The sequence below is a fragment of the Bos indicus genome, chromosome 19 (assembly GCF_029378745.1).
Source record: "Bos indicus isolate NIAB-ARS_2022 breed Sahiwal x Tharparkar chromosome 19, NIAB-ARS_B.indTharparkar_mat_pri_1.0, whole genome shotgun sequence".
NCBI classification, from domain to species: domain Eukaryota; kingdom Metazoa; phylum Chordata; class Mammalia; order Artiodactyla; family Bovidae; genus Bos; species Bos indicus.
This window is the reverse complement of record NC_091778.1, coordinates 50,286,983-50,313,198: the sequence shown is the minus strand read 5'-3', so window position 1 is coordinate 50,313,198 and position 26,216 is coordinate 50,286,983. Positions and strand designations below refer to the sequence as shown.

Genomic DNA, 26,216 nt, shown 5'->3' with positions numbered 1-26,216 from the left:
CTTAATAGGCTACAGTAATAGTGTAAATATCACTTATATGCACTGGGAAATCAAAAAAATTCGTGTGACTCACTTTACTGCTATATTTATGTAATTGCGGTGGTCTGGAACCAAACCCACAATATCTCTGAGGTATGCCTGTAGTTTCTGACAAATTCCTCCTTTCTTTCCCTGCAGAGTGGAGAAAGAAAAGGCACAAGCAGTTGAGCAACAGGCTAAGGTTAGTGAACAGAAGAAGGCAGAGGACTTCAAGGCCCAAATGGAGGCTCACCTCAAACAGCAGCGATTGGCTGCCCAGCAGGTGGGGGAGTTGGTACTGTCCCACCTGGCAACGAATTGACATTTTTAGCCAAATTCATGCACGCTAAAAGCACAGTAATTATATGTTTGTGTGGTTTTGTTTTTACGTGTATCTCACACATGTATCTTAATTTCAGTACTTGAAAGTAATTCTGTGGATATACCAAGCTGTGCTTTTGCAGAAAGTGTACATATTTGAAGAACACTGAAGTCTAAGCTCTTCTTTGTTGTATTTCAATGAGTAGTTTCTTTTTTTTTTTCCCTGGCTGTGTCGTGTTGTGTGACAGGATCTTAGTTTTCCAACCAGGGGTTGAACCCTCACCTCTTTCAGTGGAAGCAGAGTCTTTTTTTTTTTTTTTTTAACTTTTTATTATGTATTGGGGTATGCCCGATTGACAAACAGTTTTATGGTAGTTTCAGGTGAACAGCGAAGGGACTCAGCTGTACGTATACATGTTTCCATTCTCCCCCAAATCCCTCTCCCATCCAGGCTGCCACATAACATTGAGCAGAGTTCCATGTGGAAGCACAGAGCCTTAACCACTGGACCATTAGGAAAGTCCTGATGAGTAGCTTCTAAGGACAATTTTTCCCTGCAGAATTTTGATCTGTAAAATCTCTGTAGCCTATGAAAAAGCAAATTGTGCCTGACAACTTAGGGACCCACGTAAAAGATAATTACTGTTAAGAAGATTGTTGTTAATTATTGTTGATAATTATTGTTAAGAAGATACTATAAAAGCTTTTAGCTAAACTTGAATATATACATTTTCAGGATATAGATAAAATAGATACCATTAACTTAGTGACACAAAACTAAATTAAAAATTACATACAAAATCAGATTCTTCATTTGCTTACATTTTACCTTGTCCCTCATATTTTATAAAACATTTTTCAAGTTCTTGTATATCTTTTACTGTGGCTTACTATGGGTCATCTTTACTTAGATCACAGTTTGAGATAACAACACTTGGATCTTGTCATGTGTGTCTGTCCACTTATGGAAAGACTGGCTAGCTGTTTTGTTTTCCCTTTTATGGATGTCTTTTGTCATCCCTACGATGTAACCTGAGGTTTTGCTTTGGTGGTTGGGGTGGGCAGGGAGTCAGTTTCTATCATTTGATAACGAACTTTTCTCTGGCAATTGAAAGTCAGAACCTGAACTTGATTTATTTCCCCTGTAAGTCCCCCAGGAGCATTGTTGTCTCTGTTTCTCCCATGTGTGTCAGCTTCTGAGGTGATAGACATACATCCTGGATATAGCTTAATTGAACAGAGCAGGATATAATTAATTTATACATTACTTCAAAATCTTTATTCAGAATCTTTCTTGAAACAGGCCAGTCTTCATTTTAATATGCTTTTCAAATTTAGCAGTGAAGATGATCTTAACTTTTTTTCTTTCATGCAAAAATTAGGCAATAATGACAGCTAGAATTTAATGACAGACTTGCCTTTTTGAATATGTGTACAAACCCAGCAGATTCTGTGGACATATCAAATCTATGATTTCTTTTACCCTTGTAATTTTTTATGTAATTTTAAAAAGTTATACTTCATTTATAGTTATTACGAAATATTGGCTATATTTCCCATAGTGTACATTTCCAATATTTAAAGGCATAGACCCAGAAAATAGCTATGTGTTTAGGGGGAGGTGTTTGGTCTCCTTTTTTAAAAAAAAAATAACTAATTTAGTCAGATGAGATTTCCAAGAATCCAAAACTAAACTCCTTTTCTTCTGAGAAATGAGAAATTATGTAAAATAGCTCCCTTTATTTTCAGGCATACAGGACACGTACAAAAGTAACAGTAAAAAGACTGGGTGTGCTGTCTTTGCTGAGCTGTTTTTGATGGCAGGAAATACTTCATTGAAATTTGATCTTTGCGTGCCAGTCAGCGCCACCATGTACTAGCTCTCTGACCTTAGACTAGTTTTACGAACTGAGCCTCAGTTTCCTCATCTTTAAATCATAATTTAAAGATCCAGGCATTAAACAGGATAATGAAGGTAAAGGGTCTCCCACCAGGTTTGTAGTCCATGCCATCTGTAGTTTTCACATGTGTAAACGTAAGCTGTCGTGTCAGTATGCTGTCAGGAAAAGGCAGCAATCTGTGGGGAAAGAAACATTGTCTTTGATAACCCTATGGTCTGAAAGATCAGATTATACCATTCTGTATAAAATACCCTTAAGGATTTTTATGTAAAAATACTTGATCTGAAGATTATAAGTCTAGAAAAATCGTTTATAATTTTCAGCTTGCTTGATTGCAGGTTTGCCAACTTGAATAGTGATATTTAAATATTGACCTGTTCTTGGGGATTTCCCTAATGGTTCAGTGTTTAAGACTCCATTCTTCCACTGCAGGGGACTTGGGTTTGATCCCTGGTCAGGGAATTAAGATTCTGTGTGTCACATGGAAAAGGCCCCCCACCCCCCCAAAAAAATTGACTCATTCTTTATTATTGGATAAATGATCATCATGATAAAATTAAATCCTTTTACAGGCCCATCATTTGCTGTCTGTTCTAAACTCCACCACTGAGTCACACGATATCCTTGTGTCTAGTAAGATCACCCATGTCTCTTGTGTTTTCAGTCTGAAAGCTTGGAGCTTTGCACGGACTGGGAAAACATGATCATTTCAAATTTTTGTTGTGAAAAGCTACTTTTAATAAAGTTTATGTAATTTAGAGTCATAAAAGTATTGCCTTCCTCAAGAAATTAAATTCAGGTGTGAGTTTATATGAGCCCATTTTTAGAAGTAGAATATTTTTAGAAGTTTGGTGCAATTTCTTAGATTAGAAGGAATTGTGACCAGACTTCTTACAGAATGGCGTTTTTATTTGAAATGATTTTTGTTCATGATTTCTCTCCCTGACTTTTCTAGAAACGATTGGAACAACAGAAGCCTACAGTGATTGCAGCTTCTACTACTTCCCCGACAAACAGCACGACTAGTACCATCTCTCCAGCACAGAAAGTCATGGTGGCCCCCATAAGTGGCTCGGTTACAACTGGAACTAAAATGGTACTAACGACTAAAGTCGGGTCTCCCGCTACAGTAACATTCCAGCAGAACAAGAACTTTCATCAAACCTTTGCCACCTGGGTTAAGCAAGGCCAGTCAAATTCAGGTACACACCTGTGGTTAAATAAAAGATTGCTTTCATTCAAGAAAAAGAAATTTCAGTCCTTTACCTACTGAAATGAAACTTTTCTTTAGAAAATTCTTTTTCTTCTGCAGCCGGTTGAGCAAACCAACTGTAACAGTAGGTTTGTTACAGATAATGTTCCTAATGTTACATTAGCGAAACTCCTCTCTTACATTATTTCACTTTCAACATTTACATGGTTCACTTACTTTGAGTGGAGTGGAATGCTTTTCTTAAAAATACAAAAATGAGCCACATTTCATGCATTGGTGCCTTCCTAGAAGTCACTGCGTTGCTGGTTATTTTAAATCTGAAGCTTATCGAATGTCTTATACCCCATTAGCCACCAGCACAGCTGCCACATCTGCTACAACCATTGCCAGCACAGGTCAGACGTTCCAAATTACAGGCAATCCAGTCACTATGGCAGGAAAAGTAATTACCAAACTTCCACTTCCTGCAAACAGCAAGATTGTCGCTGTAAATGTGCCAGCAACACAAGGAGGTAAGGGAAATGTGGAGAGTTTTCACTCACATTTGCCAGATCATGCTGTTGCCATTATTTTTCATTTCCTTTTCACTGATTTCAGTCTTCGGCTCTCACATTTTATGTAGCCCACTAAAACCCCCCGCCACACCTAGTTTCTCCTCAAAAACCAAGCAGTACCTGAGGTGTTACTAAAGAAGCAGTTATTAATGACCTCTTCATCTTTTTTTTCAAGGCGTTGTTCAAGTACAGCAGAAAGTCCTGGGTATCATTCCATCGAGTACAGGTGCAAGTCAGCAAACCTTTACTTCATTCCAGCCCAGGACAGCAACAGTCACCATTAGGCCCAATACCTCAGGCTCTGGAGGAACCACAACCACTTCCCAGGTAAGAGTCCTTTACAGGTTTATTTGATGTTAATAACCACATTGGTTGGAGTTTAGAATGGCCTCCTCCAGGATTAATCCAGCTCCTAATTGTTCTTTGCCTTTTACTTTATCTGTGACGAAGTATTGGTTTTTTTAAAAAATCTGTTAGTTATATTTCTAGTGAACTGTTCATTTTTAATATTTTGTTAATACCACATTAGAACAGTTTGTGAATCATAAAGATTGCTTTTCCAGGATTTTACAAAAATATTTATTAATTGAAAACAGTAGGGAACACTGGATCACCCAGGAGAATGTTCAACTAAGAAGTAGAGTGAAAAATATACTCCACAGCCCTGAAACTAGTCTATCAGCTGAGACGCATACATATTAGATACATCATTTCTTTGGCACTAGTATTATGAAAAAGGCTTAATGTTTTGCAGACTTGAGAATGTTCTAAACCTAACACTGAAAGTAATATGCTCCGTATGAAAGTGCTTTTGGCTTCCGATCTTGCTCCTGTGTTCTCTGGGTTACAGATAAAGATTGGAGCTCAGGGAAAATAGGACTCCTCGTTTTCCTATGAGCAACTGTGGTGGTTATAGAGCAAGCTTTCCTGGGTCTTGTTCTTTTCTTTTAGTCTGTAGGCTATTCTTGGTATCAGTGATGAGGAGTGTCGTATGATCTGATTTGAATTATATTTTCTCCCCTCAAAAGTCTGTCTGTATTCTGATGCTTCATATAATTTAATATGTAATGTCCAAGAGTGTCTGTCATTTCTATAGACATGTTTATCAATATAGAACGTTTAAAGATCTCTGTTCCTGAGTCCATCATGCTCTAGTCTTTTAAAAACATTTAATTCCTTGTCCTTTGTGTCATTTGTAGGTCATCACAGGGCCTCAGATCCGCCCTGGTATGACGGTGATTAGAACTCCACTCCAGCAGTCAACACTAGGAAAGGCAATTATTCGAACACCTGTGATGGTACAGCCAGGTATTCATCCACCCCAGCGTTATCATTTACATCTAAATAGCCAGTGTAGGAAATCTATAATATTCTGTATTTGGCACTCCACATATTAGAAAATACCAATATGAATTAAGATTTCAGAGCATACTAAATTTCTGATTTATCATGGGATGTCCCCATCGATTTTATTTCATTTCTGGCATTGTCAATAAGAGAAAAGCAGATTCAAGTATGCTTGTTTAAAATGTTCTTCAGACCTCTAGTTAATGGGATATATACATTGAAATCACTGGCATAAAGAGAATGAGCAAAGAAATCTGTCTGTGTGGTCAAGGATAGATAAAATCAAGGAAGTGGCTAAGAAGCATTTAAATGGAAAGCATGAGACAAAATTACAAAGGCAATCCCTGCCTTTTTTAATGTAAATGTTAAAGCTCCCATATTAAAAGTTGAAGCCAATAAAGACTTAGTGGAAAAACCTTTATGAGAATATACCTAAAAGCAGATTACCACAAAAGGTTTAAAAAAAAAAAAGATGGTTAAGGATACATGAAATAAAGGACAAAAAAAGGGGGGGGGGCAGAGAGAAGACATCGATAATCCTATTAATTCTGAACAAAGTCAAATTCAAAATTAAAAAAAAAAAAAACCAGGACACAGAGGGTCGTTTTCTTTATTTTGGCTTAAAGCTAAAGATTGCAGTGAAGATGTAATCTTGTATCTTTAAATAAGATGTCATTGACGTATATCAAGCAAAAGCTATTTGAAATCAAGGAAGGATTAGCAGAAGCATAATAGACCAGAACCAGACTATATCAATTTTGTACCTTTAGGAATACGCATTAGTTGCAAATATTCATGAGCTGTTCCTATGAAAATGGTCTTAAAAGGAGCCATAGGTAAAACATTGATGAATTCCAAAAAGTAGAATATGTATAGGCTACGTTTTTTGTAGTGAATCTAGAAATTAATACTAAGGTATTATACTAATAACTTTTATTTGCTTGGAATTTAAAAACGTATGTTTTCAAAAGTAACTTTTATGTTAAAGAAAATGTGTCATTACAAACAGATTGCTGCTGCTACTGCTGCTAAGTCGCTTCAGTCGTGTCCGACTCTGTGCGACCCCATAGACGGCAGCCCACCAGGCTCCCCCGTCCCTGGGATTCTCCAGGCAAGAATACTGGAGTGGGTTGCCATTTCCTTCTCCTATGCATGAAAGTGAAAAGTGAACGTGAAGTCGCTCAGTCGTGTCCGACTCCTAGCGACCCCATGGACTGCAGCCTACCAGGCTCCTCCATCCATGGGATTTTCCAGGCAAGAGTACCGGAGTGGGGTGCCGTTGCCTTCTCCAACAAATGGATTATCAAATAGCAATTAAGCCAGGCTGCAAAGCTGAACTGAGAGGCAAATTCATTGATTCAACAAATATTTGAGCACCTACTCTAGGCAGTTGAAACATGTTGGTGAACAAAACAGACTCAAAAACCCATATTAAACCTTAATCAGAAGTTAGAAAAATATATAAAACAAGTCTTAAATGAAAATAGGAGGAAGTAAAATAAATACAAGTAATAATGATTATAAGGCAAAAGAGGCAAATATTAAACTCTTTTCCTTTGCAAGTCTGATCTTGACAAAAGGAAACAAAATGCTAGTTTACTAAAAGTAGGAATGAGAAAGTGCTGTAACAATAGGGTGAACTAAATCTTTTTGAATAACAAGGCATAGTTATATACTATGTTTATAAATTCCTAGTCTTTTTTAAAAAATTGTTTTGGCCATGCCACATGGTATGTGGGATCTTAGTCTCCTGACCAGGGATCAAACCCACGCCTTCCTGCAGTGGAAGCATTGGAAGCCACTGGACCACCAGGGAAGCCCCTAAATTTCAAGTCTTAATGACTCATATCAAGGGAAGAAATTTGGAAAGTTGCCATACTATTACCTACAAAAAAGAATTCTAGACCTCATGGGTTTATAGGTAAAATTCTCTGAAATGGTTGGAAAACAATATCTTTCTTATAAGAAATAGTTTCAGGGCATAAGAGCAGGGGGTGGGTTTGATTTTTTTTTTTTTCCCCATTCATTTTACAGATTTAGCATAATTCTAGTATAAAACATGGCTTGGTATTTTTTTGAAACAGCAATCCCCTAATGCTTAAGCAAAATTTATCCCAGAGAAGAAAGTATGGTTTGTTATTTCAGTTAATACTACAATGACAATTGATGAAATTTAATATCTATTTGTGTTTAAAAATAGCTGTCAGGCAGCTAACTTAAAGGGAAGATAAAACTCATGTAAAGATGAAGAAAAGTTTATAGATGATAAGTGATAGTAGACTTGCATATGTGAATATATATAAGTGTGTCTGGTGTGTTGTTTGAAAAGCAAGGTGGCCAGTGGGGCTGGGGGGCCCAGTGAAGAGTCTTTGGAGTTGTGGTCAGAGAGATGGAGGGAGAGTGGATGTGTGCTCTGTGTGTGTGTGTCTGAGTATGTGCAGGTCAGCATATCCCTGTGGTCAGGGAGATGGAGGGAGAGTGGATGTGTGCAGTGTGTGTGTGTGTGTGTGTGTCTGAGTGTGTGCTGGTCAGCATATCCTTATTCCTACCACCATGCTCGCTAGCCTTTCCCAAAGTTGTACATTCCCAAGATGGAATAAAAAGTGTTTTAATTTTTGAATTTTCATTTCAATGATAATCTAAAAATAAATTAACACGTACATTTTGGGGATCATCTGAATTACATCATATAACCAGTCAGTCCAAACCCTTTTATTCATCTGTGATTATGATGACATTGTGTCAATACAAGATGATGAAATAACTTTCCACGAACTGTTCCTTGAACTTCAGTACAAGAACATAGTGTTGGGGGCCAGAAGTTCGTAAATTCAGGCGCTTGTCTACATACACTATACTATTTTTCAATTCATCTTTATGAATAAATGGATGACAGTAACCGAGAACAGTTTAGAAGAAAGAGAAAAGAAAGAAAACTTATCCTGCCAATTTTTAAAGCATATTTACAAGCCACCAGAATTCAGGAGCATGCTACCAGAGAAAACTAGCCCAGCTGAAGAATCACAGGCACTGCAATGCTGTCATACTGTTTCTGATGGCTGGAATATGTCACTTTAGTGATGGGGCTGGCAAAGGTTCAATGAAATGAGTACCCAGTGGTGGGGGGAGTATGAGTGAGTATAACCTTTCTAAAATTCAATTTAGTATTGTGTGCATACTGTGAACGCAGAATCTTTGGGAGGAGTTCAATCTAAGGAAATAATTAGAAACACAAAAAAATGTATAAGCAGGGATTTCACCATGGTGTTATTTAAAAAAAGAAAAGGGGAAAGTGTTCTAAGGGTCAAAATAGATATAATTTTATATATAATGCAGTAATATTAACCACAAATCATTAAAAGAAATATACACAGAAATATATATGTAGACACAAAAGGACAAACAGGATGCGAACATAAAACTTGAGAAATATGATGTTATTTACTAATGAATAATGAATTCAGACTTTGTAAGTATAAAACTAGCTACCAAAAATTACCATCTGATTTTTTTTTTCCAGTTTTATCAGGTTAAATGAGAAACAGTTTTTAAAGAAGATGATAGAGCTATTTCAATTAAACTTCATTCATTCTATAGATAGTTATTGAACAGTAAATATGAAAGCAGTAGTTAAGCACATTGCTCTAATATTGAGGATATAGGGGTCCTTGCCCTCTTGGTTCTCCCAGACTGGCAGGTAGCTGTAAGAAAAACTCATTTATAAATATAATTGGCCCAGAATATTCCAGATTATATGTGTTTTATTTAAAAATTACATTAGTTAATTATGTGTTGTTATTTTTAATTTGTATTCCTAAGGAAAGACTGCCTAATGGCATTTTTTACATATTCTCCTCCATCTTCCCTATTATCATTTTGGCTTTAGAGTCACAGGAAGAGCATTGTTTGTTTGTTTGTTTTTTGAACTCTTCTACGGAGAGCAGGAATGGGAGAGAGGTTGTCAGTGAGCTGAGTGAAAACTGACTCATTGACAGCCGGGTGGGTCCTTTGGGTATGGGTATGTGACTAAAGGCATCTGTCTGTCGGCATCCCATAAGTCTTTTTGAAAATTGAGAAAATACATTCATGCGAAGTGTTGAAAGATAAATCTCAACTCAGAGGACCACTCCGGGCACAAAAGCACTCTAATGTTTCCCTGTTTACATAGGTGCTCCTCAGCAGGTGGTGACACAGATCATCAGAGGGCAGCCTGTCTCCACTGCGATCTCTGCCCCTAGTACCGTTTCCTCCACACCTGCACAGAAAGGGTTATCTTCAGGAACATCCACTGCGAATCTGCAGCCTTCAACCTCACAGCCCCCTCGTCCCCAGCAAGGACAGGTGAAACTTACCATGGCTCAGCTCACTCAGTTAACACAGGGCCACGTAAGTAATATGACTTCCCTTTTCACTTTAGAAGTGACCTTATTTATATCTGCTGTAAGTTTTAAAACATGGACTTATTTTCAGAGGTTTAAAAATGTACTTGTTTTAAGAAATGGCTGCTTCCTAAAGTCAAAGAAAAGTACTTTTTAAAGGCAGGATGTGATACCCAACTGTCCAGAATGCTGAGATTGTGTGCTATAATAGCAAGGTGGATAACACATTGAACCACCAAAATTTTATTAGTTAACAAATTTGCTTGGGAAAAATAAATTTTGAGTACATTAAGCTGTTTTCTTGCAACACCCAGTGTTACTATCAGTTCTTCCAGTAGTGATCCATAGAGTGAATGTGGTTGCCATCAAAATCCTGAGAGAGAGGTTTTAAAGTTTGACAAGCTGATTTTTAAAAAATTTATATGGAAGTTCAAAGGATCCAGAATAACTCTTTAATACTTTTGAAGAAAAGGAGGATTTGCCCTATGTAGTAACCTGATATAAAGACTTTAAATTATAGTCCTTCACTAATTAATACAGTAAGGTTCAGACACAAGGATAGGTAGACCAGTCGGTACAGAACAGTGGAAGAGGACCCAAATGTATATGTGGACACTTGATATATGACTTGGATGGCAGTGTGAATCATTAAAAGGACAGACTTTTCAATAAAAGGTCCTGGCTTGCACCACAACCTCACTCATAAACTCAGCTCCAGGAAGATTAAAGTCCTGGCTGTGAAAGATAAGACTATAGTACTTGTTAGAAGGTAGGAAAGGCTTTCTTAAAGACAGAAAATACTCACCATAAAGGAAAAGATTTATAAATTCAACAACATTAGAAGTAAGAACTTTAGTCCATCAAACATGAAAGAGTGAAAAGAGTGAGGGGAAGGTATACATGTCGCCAGCCAAGGATCGTTCTCCAGAAATGAAGAGCTACTACTACAGATTAAGACGGGAAAAAATCCAGATAACGTGGTAGAAAATAAGAATAGACACACTTGATGAGAATAGAGGAACTCTTAAAAGTCCACAAATCCAAAAAACTGCTGAACTTTGTTAGTAATGAGGGAAATGTGTATTAAAACCATATATTAAGAGATTGGTATAAAGTAAAATGTCAGACAAAATCAAGAAAAGCAAAAACATGGAGTAGAATGAACTCTCATATACAACTGATAATAATGTAAATTGGTTTGGCCACCTTGGAAAATTCCTTAATACTTTCTAGCAAAGTTGAAGACTCAGCATGCCCCAGGTCACAGTAGGTGCCCTCCTAGGTATGTTCTCTCGAAAGGCTCTTGTTCATCTGAGCACCAGAATAATGGACACGAATATACACAGCGGCCATCGATTAGATCAGTAAAGTGGTGATGCCTTCCTACAGCAGCTGAAATGAACAAACGACCGCAATGTAGAACTACATTGTTGAGCTAAATAAAGAACAAGTAACAAACAAACATACATTATGATCTACTTGCCTGAGATTCAGAATCAGGCAGAACTAGCTACATTGTGCAGAGTTAGGGGGCTGCTGCATTGCCTTCCTGGAGGGGGCACCTAAGGGCACCCTTCATATTCTTTGTAAATAATGGTGCTCCTGAAGCCATGAGCCTGTGGCCCCGTAGAGATCTGTATACACCTCAGTGGTCACAACACGATGAAATGCAGGTACTGTATCCGCGAAGTCAGTGCTTCCCTCTAGGGCAAAAGGAAGGAGATTAAGATCAAAGCAGGTCCCATGCAGAGCTTCTTGGGTACCGGCGATGATGACCTGAATGCTGGGTTTGTAGATCTTCACTTCATAGTTCTTTAAACTATGCTTTGCGTTTTATGTAGTTTTGACTGTGCACACAAGAAGTGTTTTAGAAAAGCAAGAGTGAATACAGGGCTCCTGAGTAAAAGTGCTTGGAGCTTAATAAGTGAACTTTGTAGTGTCAGTTTTGACTGTGGGAGATTTGGGGTGGACTGGTCAACACGCTTGCTTTCTAATTCTCCCTCACGCTCCTGGTGGTTGAGGATTAGTAAGTCCTGGAGTGACTTACACAGTGACTTACACAGAAGTGGCAGTACACATGGAGCTGTTAGTTCCTGGTCCCCATTTTGGGGATGACTCGGACATTAGTGACCTTCCTCACGTGGTGTTTGCATCCCACGTGTAGAACGCTAAGCTTGCTGTGCTTCAGCATGCGCACACTCCATAGATCGTTTGGTACGTAGTGTAAAAACTGATAGGAGACCTGGGCTTCTCACTGTATCTCACCTTGGACTTGCTCTCTAATTGTAGGCAAGGGACTTGAACTTACTAACTTGAGTTTCCTAATTGGTAGGAAGAGTGTAGTAATATTTTCTCTCCTTACTCCACAAAGTCACAAGTCTATTGTGAGAATCAAGTGAAGCATGTCTAAAGTATGTATGAAGATGCTTTGAACGTTATAAAATAATATGAATATAAATAAGGTGATTTAAACTCAGAATTTTGTGGAGACCTTAGTCACTTCAATGCTCTTATTTTGGAGACTGGGAGACTTAGATCCAGGTAAGTGGTGTTACTCATAGACAAATTCCTGGCTTTCCATGTGTAGAACTTGGACTGGAACTCTGGACTGTTAATTCATGTTTTTTCCACTAATACCATCAGTCTTTTGAAATAAATACTGTTCTTCTAGCTTACCTGTATTTATCTTGGTACTATTCCATAGACATTCAAATACATAGTTCCATTATTTTAAAGGATCTTTTCAACATAAAAACAGTATACTTCCAGATTGACACTTTTTGAATGCTCTTTACATGTTAGGTGTTTTTTTCTGTAGGGTGGCAATCAAGGTTTGACAGTAGTGATTCAAGGACAAGGTCAGACTACTGGGCAGTTGCAGTTGATACCTCAAGGGGTGACTATACTTCCGGGTCCAGGACAGCAGCTGATGCAAGCTGCAATGCCAAATGGTACCGTTCAGCGATTCCTCTTCACCCCACTGGCAACCACAGCTGCCACCACCAGCAGCACCACCACCACCGTCTCTACTACAGCAGCAGGTAGAACTTGGGAGTTGTCAGAAGTGCTGCTCGTTGGTGTCACAAGTTGCTGGGTGACACAGGAGGCAAGAGGACTGGGGCTTACCTTGGGAGGATGTGCCCCAAGCCGATGAGCGTCCACAGCTGACTGGTCAGCCTCACCAGAGCTCGACCAGGTCTCTTGCCCGGACAGACTCCGTCGCCACCCCTCCACCCCTTTAGGAAATGAGGAAAGCAGGGGGTGGTGCACAGTAGTAATGTGCCGTGGCGACTGTGCCCGCTCCTGCTCTGCCCCAGACCTGTAGTTGCTGAGTGAATCACGGACGTGCTCGCCGGGCAGATGGTCTGTCCAGCTCATAAGCTAGGACTGAGAGCTCCAAAACCGGAGCACTCTGTGAGCCTCCCCTGCAAGGTGCTGTCGTTCACTGACCCCATGCTATAGGAGAGGGATATGGGTAGCTTAGCCTGGGCCACAAGACCAGACTGATGTCCAGAGACTGCGCTTTGCTTTGGAAGCCAGCCCTCTGGAGACTTCGCAAAATGTGTGGTGGGCAGCCGTGAACATGGGGAGGGTTCCCCGATTTAGGCGAGTCCTGACCAAAGTATTTCTGGATGGAGCATTTCTAAGCCTCAGTCCTCCGTCCTGAAATGTAGAATTCTCACCTTTAGAAAATCCCCTTCAAATTCTTCTTAAACTACAGTCTTACGTTCTAGAGTCATAAGTATTTGCTCTTGCCTTTTCACAGGTACAAGTGAACAAAGACAGAGTAAATTATCATCCCCGACACAGGTGCAGCCAGCCAAAAGCCTGCCTCCAGCTCCGCCGTCGAGCGTGAGTCCTCCAGAAGCCCAGCCTCAGCCTGCGCAGCCCGCTCAACCTTCAGCTCAGCCTTCAGCTCAGCCCCAGCCCCAAACCCAGCCCCCATCCCCAGCTCAGCCTGAAACTCAGACTCAGCCTGAAGTTCAGACCCAAACAACTGTGGCCTCCCATGTCCCTCCTGAAGCACAGCCCACCCAAGCACAGTCCTCCAAACCCCAGGTTGCAGGACAGTGTCCGCCTCAGAGCAATGTCCAAGGACAGTCTCCTGCTCGCGTCCAGAGCCCACCACAGACTCGAGTACGTCCATCGACGCCATCCCAAGTGTCTCCCGGACAGCAGGCCCAGGGTCAGACTCCAGCCTCCCAACCGATTCCAATCCAGCCACATACATCTCTTCCGACACCTTCCCAGGGCCAGCCACAGTCACAACCCCAGGTACAGTCTTCAACTCAAACTCTTTCACCAGGACAAACGTTAAGTCAAGTTGCTGTTTCATCCCCGCCCCGTCCTCCGCTCCAAGTACCGCAGCCTCAGCCCCAAGTCCTGGCTGTGCCGCAGCTGCCACCACAAGTCCAGGTTCTCTCCCAGATCCAGCCGCAGGTTGTGGCTCAGATACAGGCTCAGCAAGGTGGTGTGCCCCAGCAGATCAAACTCCAGTTACCCGTTCAGATTCAGCAGAGCAGCCCTGTGCAGACTCACCACATTCAGAATGTGGTCGCAGTGCAGGCAGCCAGTGTGCAAGAGCAGTTGCAGAGGGTTCAGCAACTCAGGGATCAGCAGCAAAAGAAGAAGCAGCAACAGATAGAAATTAAGCGGGAACACACCCTCCAAGCTTCTAATCAAAGTGAAATCATTCAGAAACAGGTAAAGTTATTAAGTAAAAGCAGCATGTTCAGTAGCTTGAATGATTGTGCTGTGCATTAGACGTAGTGTTTGGTTGTGTTAGCTTGCTGTAAACGAGACACAGAAGTCATTGTCGCTTCGAGTTGGAAGCAGCACTGCATTGACCAAAACGTATCACATGACTTACAGTTTGGAACTCTGTTGTGTATAAACAGCCAGTACTTACCGGTGAAAACTACCCGTATTTTGGGAGAACTAAGATGGGAAGAATGGACATAGGAAGTTTAAGTATCTTTGAAACTTGAAGGTTTGACTAAGTTTTGAAGCCACTTGAGGCATCATGGCGATTTGTTTGAAGGTATTCGCAGTTGTCCTTCCTTAGTTTGTGTGTAGACTAAGCAGATTTTACAGACAGATTAAACTCACTTGTATTTCCAGTCATAGCTTTGTTTTAAAAAAAGAAGCGTTAAGTCCCATTACTCCATAGCAGAAATAAAAAGCAACCTTGTGCAGTAGCCTCGTAGTGAAGTAAGGCAATTTAGATGAACTAGAGTTATTCTACTTGAAATGAAGTTTCATGTATAATAAATAATATCCGACATTACTGGAGAAAGCTTTCTTTGCATCTACAGCTTGCAGTACTCTGCACTTGTCAGGAGTTTGTGTGGATTTCAAATGTTCCCAAGTCATGAGAACCCACTTCCTGGGTCTCCCATTTACAGTCCATGAAGCTCACTCACCTTCCCTGAGCTTTATCCTCCTTAAAACTCTCTTTCCAGCCACGCAAGGCTATTGTAATGATTAAACTAGGTCATGTATGTTGAAGCACTTTTTATTTTTTATTAAAATATATTTGACATGTAGCATTGTATAAATTTAAGGTGTGTGACTTATTTGACACAGATTGTATCTTATGATTGTCATCATGGCAATAATTAACTCCTCTGTCATGTCACATAATTTCATTTCTTTTTGGTGATTGGAATACTTTAAGATCTAGTCTCTTAGCAACTTTGATGATTGTAATACTGTTGTTAGAAGCTCTCGTTAAGCAGCAGAGGGATTTTGAAGATGTATGGTAATATTCTTATAAAATTAATGTCATCTGCAGTATTTTAAAGTGCATTATTTTCCAGCTTTCAGTAGTGTATGGGCCATGAACTGAGAATTATAATGTCTCTCTTTATGCTAACTTCTGTATAAGGTGGGGATGGGCTGGAATGGGGTGATCTTTAATGCCTGGGAAGGAGAACATAACATTCAAAACATGATCATTGGAGGATGATAGCTGGGTTAAAATTACAACTGTATTCATTCTTTACTCTCAGACAAGTTAGTAAATTCTTTGTATCTCAGTATCTCATTTATAAAAATGTCCCTACCATTCAGCATTGTTACAGTGAATGAACGAGCTAATGGCAAGTGCTTCTCTCAGTGCAGGGCCCAGTACATGGTAAGCACCTGGCGCATACTGTAGCTCTAATTTTATTTGTACTATGATATAAAATCCTTAGTTTCTTTGGGAAACACATATACACGCTCAGGTTTCTACTGTTGTTACCCCTGTGCTAACTTGTAGTCGTTATAAAATACGCATTTTTGGATTTTATTCTGTCCTGAAGGTGGTGATGAAGCATAATGCTGTAATAGAACATTTAAAACAGAAAAAGACCATGACTCCAGCAGAAAGAGAAGAGAATCAAAGGTAGGGAGAAGTGTTTATACCATTACATGGGCTCTCACTGTACGTTAGTCTCTTCTCTCAAAGTGTGCGCATGAACAAACACGCACACACACACACACACATGCACGGGAGTTCTGAGTTTGTGTTTTATCCTGACTGGAGTTTATTAAATCAGAACACTCAGTACTAATAGATTCTTGTGACTGGTTTGAAGCACTCTTTGAAGCTCTCCAGTCCCAGAAAGTTAGTATCAACTATAGAGACATAGAAAAATTATGTCTTAAGCCTTTCAGAATAAAATGCCCAGGATTACATAGGTTGTGTATTTCTCTCTAGAATGATTGTCTGTAACCAGGTGATGAAGTATATTTTGGATAAGATAGATAAAGAAGAAAAACAGGCAGCAAAAAAACGGAAGCGAGAAGAGAGTGTGGAACAGAAACGTAGCAAACAGAATGCCAGCAAGCTCTCTGCCCTGCTCTTCAAGCACAAAGAGCAGCTCAAAGCTGAAATACTGAAAAAGAGAGCGCTGCTCGACAAAGATCTACAAATTGAAGTGCAGGTAAGAAAGTATTTTCTATCCTCCCGTGTCCAGTGTTCAGCATCAGATTTTACTCTTTTTTCCCCTTTGAAATTGTGATTAAACTTAAAATCTGAGTTTGTTTTCTAGAATTTACATTTTTGTTCCTAGAATAAGTAGTAATCAGTGGAACATGTCTTTTAAAATAAGATAGATGTTTATGTATACATGTATATTGTAATCTCTAAACTAGACACTTGGAGAGGTTTGATTAGACTTTTGATTAAAACATTTGAGGATCCTCTTGGCTGTAGTTCTTACTGTCTGCAACATAGTCTTGCCAAAAGTTGCCAGGTTTCATGAGAAAAGTAGACAGAGAAATGGTGAAATAAGGTTAAAGGAAGAATTAAGTGTGTTCATTAAATAAGGCCAGATTTCTTCCTTGACTTGTAACTGATCCTGCAGGCATGGCTAGTCCTCTGTATACTTAGAGAATTTGTTGAAAAATGAAAGATTACTCATACATATTTAAACAGTTTTTTAAAAGAGAAGTAGGCTATCTAAAGCATCTCTAAAAATGTCTTGTACATTTTGAAAAGTGAGAAATATTAAATGTATTAAATTAGTAGGTCATCCTACCAATGAGCATTGCACGTAACTCTGAGACATTAGAGATCTTTGCACTGAGTCAGAAACTGGTGGTAATTCCCAGAATCACCATCATTACTCAGCATCCCTGGAAATTCTAGCTAACATGTTAAGCAAAAAAAAAAGCAAAACAGAAGATAAAATTTGTTATTGTGTATGGTATGATTATATTGAAACCCCAAAGAAAAATTATTAGAATTTAAGAGCGAGTTCAGTAAGGTAGTCACTACTAGATGAATATCGAGGTGTCACAACCATTGTCAGAGGAAACAAAAATAGAAGAGCCAATAATCTGTGGTGATCCCCCCTCAAAGATTACCATTTTAAAATAATTTCAGGATATATCTTACATATATTATTTGTAATATAGGTGTTTACATAAAACCCATTTTAATCAAAATCACACTGTAAACAGCATATATTGAACATTTTCCTGCGTTCTGCATACTATGCCGCCATTCAAAAATGCTGTTTCTACTGCAGATACCCTAGTATACAATATTATGGTGTTGTTTCTGACACATAACAACACATGTTATGGTGTTGTTTCGGACAGTGTATTGCTAATCTAATGAGGGAGAAAAATTGTACTTAAAATATTCAGCATTATTTTAACTAATAGAATTTATTGCTAGGATGATTTCCTTTGAAGAACAGCTTTCAAATTTATGTGTACTAGTATATTTTAAAAATTATTTTTAAGCTGTTATTCTTATTGTGAAGATATGCAGTTGGTCCTTTATATCTACCTGTATATATATCATTTATGATTGCCTTCCTTGAAACAAATAGACATCATTTTTAAGAACAGTTTTAAATTTACATAGAAACTATACAGAAAGCAGACACTTCTCATATGTTAATGCTGTCATAGGAATGTTCTTGAAGGGGTGGTCAAAGTGAATACCCTTTATACTGTCTTGACAATCTTAATTTTCCTAAAATTATGTTTATAAACGTTATGTTATAAACACGTCATATTATTTAGGAAAATGAAACTCTTTTAATCATCATTTCTAAGAAGTTGTAGCGCTTAGTACCACAGGTGTGTCTATAAAATATTTCACATGGGAAAAAGTGAAGATTGTAATTTATGCAAAATTTCTTTTGAGAAAATAGCTCTCCTTCAAGTCTTAAATTCTAGACATAGAAGCACAGTACATAAGGCGTATCTGTCTCATACTCTGCTGGTCAGGCCACGTCTGGAGGGTCACATCCCGTTCATGTCCAGTATGTCCAGTCTCACTCTAAGGGGAAGGAAGGAGACCAGCCGAGAAAGCAGCCAGCGTGTATGGACACTTGAAACCGCGTCCTGAGCGACGACCGCAGTGACCAGGGCAGGACCCTGGCGTGTCAGAAGGACTGTTCTTTTATACACATGCTCATCTTTCTGTCCAACCTCCTTTGAAGATAACTCGCAGCTTTCTAATTGTTGTGTAATTATCATTTTCTGTTTCTAGCTGTCTTTTGGGTTTAAGGTAAAGTAAGAACCCTTTTGTCTGGAGTTAGCAAGACTCCCTCGCCTTAGACTGAACTAGGGAACTCCTCGGACAATGGAGGGGAAGTAAGGTCCTCTGGCCAGGGTGTTATGTAAGTCGGTTGATGGTCTGGTATTTTCTTTAATTGATGACAGGAAGAGCTCAAGAGGGACCTGAAAATTAAGAAGGAAAAAGACATGGTGCAGGCCACAGCAGTAGCTGCCACCTGCCCCGCAGCACCGCCCGCACCTCCAGCCCCTCCGCCTTCGCCTCCACCTCCGCCTCCCCCACAGCACCCGGGCCCTCTGGCCACGGCCACGACCACGCTGCCTGTGGCTTCCCAGAAAAGGAAGCGGGAAGAGGAGAGAGACTCCAACTCCAAGTCCAAGAAGAAGAAAATGATCTCTACTACCTCAAAGGAAACTAAGAAGGACACAAAGCTTTACTGTATCTGTAAAACGCCTTACGATGAATCTAAGTGAGTAGATCTTTCTGAGCTCTAGTTTATTCTCTTAAAAGTGTAGCTAAGTGTCCAGTTTTGAAGAAAATGAGGATATCAGTAGCAGTGTAAATGAAAATAGTTAAACATAAGGGTAATGATACTTCATTTGTGGTCTTGCATCTGATATTCTTAACCTTGACACTAGAATAAAAATTTATGTTTTTTTTTCCCCCACGTGTTCATGATTCATGTTTGTCCTTCATCATATTCTTTTCTGTCAAAAATAAGCTTTCTGTTGCTCCTTTGCTTTCTCCTTTTCTCTCTGGATCAATTCCAGATCAGTCAGTAATGCTCTCTGAAGAAAGAGTGTGTTACTATCACCGCCCAAAGTTGACATCATCCTTTCTGGAATCTTCACAAGCCCATGATTACATCCAACCCTAGAGACAACCTAGATTCAAATGGTGGAAAGGGCTTTGAGTTGGAATGGTTTGGAATTTTTATCATTTAATTGCAAGTAATTCTATCTTTCTGCAATAGAATACTGTAACCTAATATTTTTGTCCAAGTTCCCACTTTCTTATTGGGGACAGAAGTCAGAAAAATACAAAAAGGAGTTCTTTCACTCATTCCTCGAGAATGACACTCAAAAATTTGATAAGCACGGCAACTGGAAGCTGTTTTTGATAGTTGTGACTTGTATTTGGTTATATATACAAGATTTTAGAGACATTAATTCATAAATGTGGTTACACTTTTTTTTCTATCATTTTTATCACTCAGCTAGGTATTTAGCTTCCATTTTCAACATTCGTATGCAGGCCAACGTTTTAAAACCAAAATTAACAGCAGTATTAATTTTACAATACCCAAAAGTTTGATTATGCTAAAAAGTGTGATCATTTAGAATTAGGAATGCTTAATGTCTACTGTAAGTAGATGCCTAATCCATTTATAAAATAAAATTGTCTCTTTAGTGATGTTTAAGTTGTAACATTGGAACTATTTTAGTGATGCTGTTTAAATTATAATCCGTTTGGAAGTGCTAAATCAAAACTTTTTGTTGGTAACTTTAGCTGTGTGTTGAATTAAACGCAGATCAGTATAGGCATCTTCACTTTTCATTGTCTTACTTTATGAGAAATTAGATGTGATATAAAAAGTAGAACCCTATTAACTGATTTTCCCCATGGTTCAATACACGTGTGCCTCCCTTTAGGCAAATTATACTAAATGATTTATAGAACAAAACAACATGATATACTTTCTTTACAAAAAGCTCTGCTTATGGATTTTCCTTAAGTAACAAGACACTTTGGCCTATTTAAAATATTCAGATCATAGAAATTCATTTCACACACAACTTTTAAATTGCATAAAATGCGGCACACGTACATATGTTCATTGTATTGAGATCGTTATTTTGTGGATATTTCATATTTTTTACTTTCTTTCATTATTAACATTTCAGTATACCAGGTTCATTCATTCCCTGTTCTAGCTGGGGAGAGTTTTAAGGAGTATTCTGTGAGCTCTTATACCAAACTAGGCTGGTTTGGGAATCTAGTGAGAAAGACTAAAACCTGAAATTCAAGTCCTAAGCTTACTTCCAGAACACGCAGCACACCGCCTGGTGAAGGCAGCATACAGAAACACCCCAGGGCCTCCACCTGCAGCAGTGAAAAGCATGTGAGGGTTGTAATTCAGAAGGAAAAAGGTGGTGGTAATAGGACCCACCACACAACTGTCTGTTACTCCCTGATGTTCAAAAGCAGGTTAGTTGGAAGCTTGAGGACTATTTCGATTCCTCTAGGTGAATCTGCCAAGAAATACATTGGGTAGAACCAGGGGTGTCAGCAAGGCCAGTCTCATTCCCTGCAGTTCACACTCATCCTTGCTGTGACTCTGACCAGGCATTCCTCCAGAGCACCCGTCAGCACTGAAGATACACTGTGTTTGTCATAGAGATAGTCTCCACTATGCTGTTTGGGATCTTAAACGACAAAGGCCTCGAGGTTGACTGACTGTGGTTACCCACGGTGACACACTCATATGGCCCCATCTTGTAGACCCTTTTGTTTTTAGATTAACAATCCATATATCACTCTCCACACAGTGTATCCTGGTTTTGAACTGAAGTAGTTTCTCACCAGCTAATTAACCTGGCTGCTCTCCACATTGTCACACACATTCTAACTGAAAAACTGACCCATGTCATAATCTTACTACAGATAAATTCCAATATTTATTTAGAAAACTTGGTAGACTTCCTACATGTACCTTTTTTAATTTTCTTCTTCATATCACATTTTGACCATTTTATCTTCTGCCCCTGGCTGAACTCCTGCATGTTCCTTGTAGTGTAACTTCTCCTCGGTGTTTGCGCTTTGCTTTGTTTTCAAATTTAAATCGTGAGATACATTTTCAAACCTATCTAAGAAATAGCCCCGACTTTGAAATGGCTTCTGTGGCATAGGTTTGACAGATGTAAGTCTTTGATTCTTTGGCTTTGGTTTTTGTGCCTGTGACAGTTTTACACACATTCATTAAGAGGGAGACATTACCATCGGTGTGTTGTTTATTTTTTCAAATCCCAGTGTGTTTTTTTTAAAGACCCGCATTTCACTCAACAGTGTATTTGTTGAAATGGATGTGAGCGACTTTTATGTTTCCACATTTGATACAGCGTCAAATGCTGCAGTTTGTCAGGGTTAGAATGGCTGGATTCAAGATGTTTAGCTGACTCATTGCAGAAAGTTACCCTGTAAGAACGTGAATCAGGACAGGGAAGACAGATTTACGTACCATGCAGCTCAAAATGACAACTACATTGTCATTTTCATTGTGAATGCTTTTAGGTTCTATATTGGCTGTGATCTTTGTACTAACTGGTATCATGGAGAATGTGTTGGCATCACAGAAAAGGAGGCTAAGAAAATGGATGTGTACATCTGTAATGATTGTAAACGGGCACAAGAGGGCAACAGTGAGGAATTGTACTGTATCTGCAGAACACCTTATGATGAGTCACAGTGAGTTCTGATAAGAGCATCATATTTAATAATTTAGGAAGCCAAACTGCTCTGACTGGTTACTTATTTTATTTTAAAATAAAAAGCAAGATACTTTTCTGCATATATGATACACTTACATTACAAATTCCTTTCCAATTTTTTTTTTCTCTTCTTCCCTCTTTACCTCCCCTTCAAACTTTATGCTGCTTCATAGTGAATGTTTGAGATGCATTGGGGAAAATGTGGTTTAACGGTAGACTTGATTCTTCAATATGTAATGCAGAAATTAATGAGATTAAAATAGCCTGACTTGTTTGGACTTTTATCAGTGTTTTGAAATGGTGCTTTATCGCAGGTTAGTAAAACACTAATTCGGGAATAAGCTCTGAGACTCTGTTATTAGCGTTTAGGATTTTGAACTCCCAGTTGGGTGGCCAGTACCAGCTTCCCATTTGATACGGTATTAGTTGAAAGATTTTTGTCTTTATTTTGTTTTGAGCTTTAAAGTCAATTAAATGTTCTCCTTTTTTTTTTTTTTTTTTATCATATTGGTTCTCCAATTTTGACAGTGTTCTTAAACCTTTAATGCTTGTTCTTAACATCGGAAATACTAAATTAACACATTGGAATGTCAATCTTCAGAAGTATTAAAATAATTATAATACTGAAACTATTTTATATCCCAGGGTTAGAATATTTTCAGATGCATGTTTCATTATTATTTTTTTAAAGTAAATTATAAGTCATGTCATCCCATCTGTTTTGAACTCACATTTCCATTTCGGATCTTGCAGATTTTATATCGGCTGTGACCGGTGTCAGAATTGGTACCATGGGCGCTGCGTTGGCATCTTGCAGAGTGAGGCAGAACTCATTGACGAGTACGTCTGTCCACAGTGCCAGTCAACAGAGGATGCCATGACGGTGCTCACGCCGCTCACAGAGAAAGATTATGAGGGTCTGAAGAGGGTGCTGCGTTCTTTGCAGGTGAGAAGCCACTCTCTGTGCAGCATTTAAAGATGAAGTCAACCAGCATGACCTAGGAAACACTTCTGGGGTTTGACCTTTCCAATCTTCAAGGACCTGATTATTTACCGACTCCCCACTGAAGTGCTCCACAGAACTCAGTCCTCCACATGCCATTGTCATGAGGTTTACCAGATCCACAGGCTAGCTCAGCTGTTGTTTAGCTAATGCTCATGTTTAAAATGACTGATTTTTTTTTTTAGCCTAAATTTTATTTTTAAAGGAAACTACCTTACTGTTAATACCATCGATTGAAAAGCAATTTGATTAAATTCTAGTGAGATACAAATGCTTATCTAAAGCTTTGAGGCAAAGCCTTCCTTCTCTTATTAAAAATAAAAAGGAGGTGGGGGTGCCTTATACGATTGGCAAGTATTAGAGATGTATTCCAGACGTAGTGCTAGGTCAACACTGTCTCCTGTGTCGTTATAATCAGAATCATTGAAAGAACTAAAGCAACAGTAGTCTCATCATGTGGTTGCATCTTACTTAACTTCATCCCTCTGCCACATCCTTCGCCCGCAGAGGTAACCATTCCCCACTTAGAACCCCTCCCACTCCAGTTTAATAGATGGGATTGCAGTGGCAGCATCACTGAGTTGGCAGGTCATCAGGTAGGGACCAGAGGACAGATTCCTTGACTTCTAAGCTAGTGCTCCACCATTCCCTCTCAGGGCAAGGTCCCAGGCCTCTGAGCACCATTATTACAGAGCATGTTCATCTGAGATCATTTGTAACTGGAGCAAAAGTCGTCCCAAGTATAAATAATTTCATCCATCAAGTTTAAAACTGACTCTCCAAGTTTAAAGGCTGACTGATACAGTAACTCAGATACAGTAACTCAGATGGGAAGCTTAGGTGAAATTTTTATTTCTACCTGACAGTAATGATGCCTTTTTTCTCATCAATATAGGCCCATAAGATGGCCTGGCCTTTCCTTGAACCAGTGGATCCTAATGACGCACCAGATTATTACGGTGTTATTAAGGAACCTATGGGTAAGTGCTTGAGTTGAACTTGAAGTTTTTTCAGAAGTCTAAGCAGCTATTTCATTTTTCATCCATGCAACTGATAAATCATGAGGCTGTGTTAAGCAGGACTGGTGGGAGTCTAAACTGGTATAGTCAGTGGTAGGATAAGTGGGGAGTACATGTTATAGTTCAAGGCTATATAGCTTTGGACCCAGCAATTTCATCCCTTAGGATTTATATATGTACACGTTGTTCATCCCTGCAGTGTTTATAATTGCAAAAGTACTGAAAATGAAATAAATGACCATCAGGAGAGGAGTAGCCAAAAAGGATGAGCAGAATACTCTGTAGCTGTATAAGGAGTGAAATCCTTGAATAGATTGAGGTCTTTTTGAACCTCTCATCTTTCCTGTCCCCTCTTCCTCATCTTTTCCTGAAGGAGAACAAAGGTAGAAATCCAAGAAAATATGGCCTCATTGCCCAGAAAATGAAAATAGTAATAAGGAACAGGTGCAAGTGACTATATTAAGATGAACAGCTACAGGTGATGATTATATTAAAAATAGTTTATCTGCAAAAGAAGTTATAGAAGTTAGAACATACGTAAAAGCTTCCAGAACTGCCAAAAGATTCATTCTAGCTGATGAAAATATTCCAAGAGCAGCTAAGCCTTTTTGATGCATGCACTTTTTCTCTCACATTTTCGTATGTTCTTTGCGTGTGTGTGTGTGTGTGTGTGTGTGTGTGTGTGTGTAAATTGAAATCATATATATTTAAAAGGAAAAAATTGAGATCATGTAGTAAGTGTGTCTGGCATTCATCTTCCTGTCATTAATCTTCATATATCTTCATTAATCTTCAGTAACAATTTTAATGGCTTTATATGGTCTGTAAATTGATTATGCCTTAACTTATTTAACCACAGTTCTTTTCTTGAAGAGCTAGAATGTTTTCCTTTTTTTTAATGCCAGCCAGATAAATAGCGTTTTATGTAGGAATGTACATAAAGATAATACAGGTCTCCCAAATATACTGTTGAAAGAAAAATGAAAGTTACAGAGTATTTGCTAGGTTTTAAGCCATAAGCAAGTGTGTTTTCTCGGGATACATACATGTATTTAAAGGTGCATAGAAAGTGTCTGGACAAACAGTGACTAACTTGAAAATAGTTTCTTTTAGGGGTATGAAGGAGCCAACAAGGTCAGCAGCTTTTATTTTCTTAAATGGAGTTATATATATGGATCATCATGTTTTATAACATATTTTATAAACTTGTCAGTCAGTGGCTTTGTCACATCAGCTGTGGTATAGACCCAGACTGTTTTTAATTGTATGAAGTTAAGATTATTTATTTAATCACCTCCCCCAAAATGGATTTTTTTTTGGTTGTATGCAATTTTTGCTTCTATAAATGACACTTCTTTAAAACATCTTTGTGCATCTGCATTGTTCTTGTTTGCTTTCTTAGTAAAAATTTCTAGAATCAAAATTTCTCTGTCAGAGGGTATGTATACTTTTTTAGGCTTCTGATAAGTATTTTCAAATTATGCCTCAGCAGGTTGAACCATTTTCCACTGATGGCATATATCTGTACCCTTTTCTCTGCACCCCTGAAGACACTGAGCATTATCACTCTTGAGAACATTTTTTCTTTGCATATATTTATTTCAAAATGATAGGTTTGAGGTGCAAACGCAGATGTTACAGAAATGTAGGGAGTAAAATGTAAATTACCACCACTCTCATCCTCCGTTAAACGTAGCCTGTGTTAATAGTCTGATATTAGGACTTTTAGTTTCTGCTAATTTGGACAAAAGAAGGACTCTCTGTTTTTGCCTATCTTCAGTAACTAGTGATGTTCTTACTGTTTGAACTTTTTCTCTGTGAGCTTCCTATTTATATATTTTGCCATTTTGTTCTTGAGATATTCATACTCTTGTCAGTGTTATTTAAGGGGTAGTTATATTCTAAGGATATTTTAAGTTTTATGGTAATTTTTGGTCATAGATAGTTTTTA

The 26,216-nt window shown here is 38.7% G+C and overlaps 1 protein-coding gene across 16 annotated transcripts in view; it reads left to right on the top strand.

The window, feature by feature from the left end:
* BPTF (bromodomain PHD finger transcription factor) overlaps positions 1-26,216 on the top strand; it is a 133,336-nt gene that overhangs the window by 98,624 nt on the left and 8,496 nt on the right. For 8 of the 16 annotated variants that reach the window (XM_070773819.1, XM_070773818.1, XM_070773816.1 and 5 more), the window contains 14 exons: positions 178-301; positions 3,196-3,442; positions 3,804-3,965; positions 4,183-4,334; positions 5,207-5,315; positions 9,523-9,740; positions 12,552-12,774; positions 13,500-14,437; positions 16,039-16,121; positions 16,437-16,662; positions 18,902-19,224; positions 22,047-22,220; positions 22,997-23,189; positions 24,142-24,226. In XM_070773819.1, coding sequence (XP_070629920.1) covers positions 178-301; positions 3,196-3,442; positions 3,804-3,965; positions 4,183-4,334; positions 5,207-5,315; positions 9,523-9,740; positions 12,552-12,774; positions 13,500-14,437; positions 16,039-16,121; positions 16,437-16,662; positions 18,902-19,224; positions 22,047-22,220; positions 22,997-23,189; positions 24,142-24,226 — 3,257 coding nt within the window. Of the gene's footprint in view, positions 1-177; positions 302-3,195; positions 3,443-3,803; positions 3,966-4,182; positions 4,335-5,206; positions 5,316-9,522; positions 9,741-12,551; positions 12,775-13,499; positions 14,438-16,038; positions 16,122-16,436; positions 16,663-18,901; positions 19,225-22,046; positions 22,221-22,996; positions 23,190-24,141; positions 24,227-26,216 lie in introns of those variants that run through there. The other 8 variants (XM_070773822.1, XM_070773820.1, XM_070773812.1 and 5 more) reach the window with 7 other exon arrangements.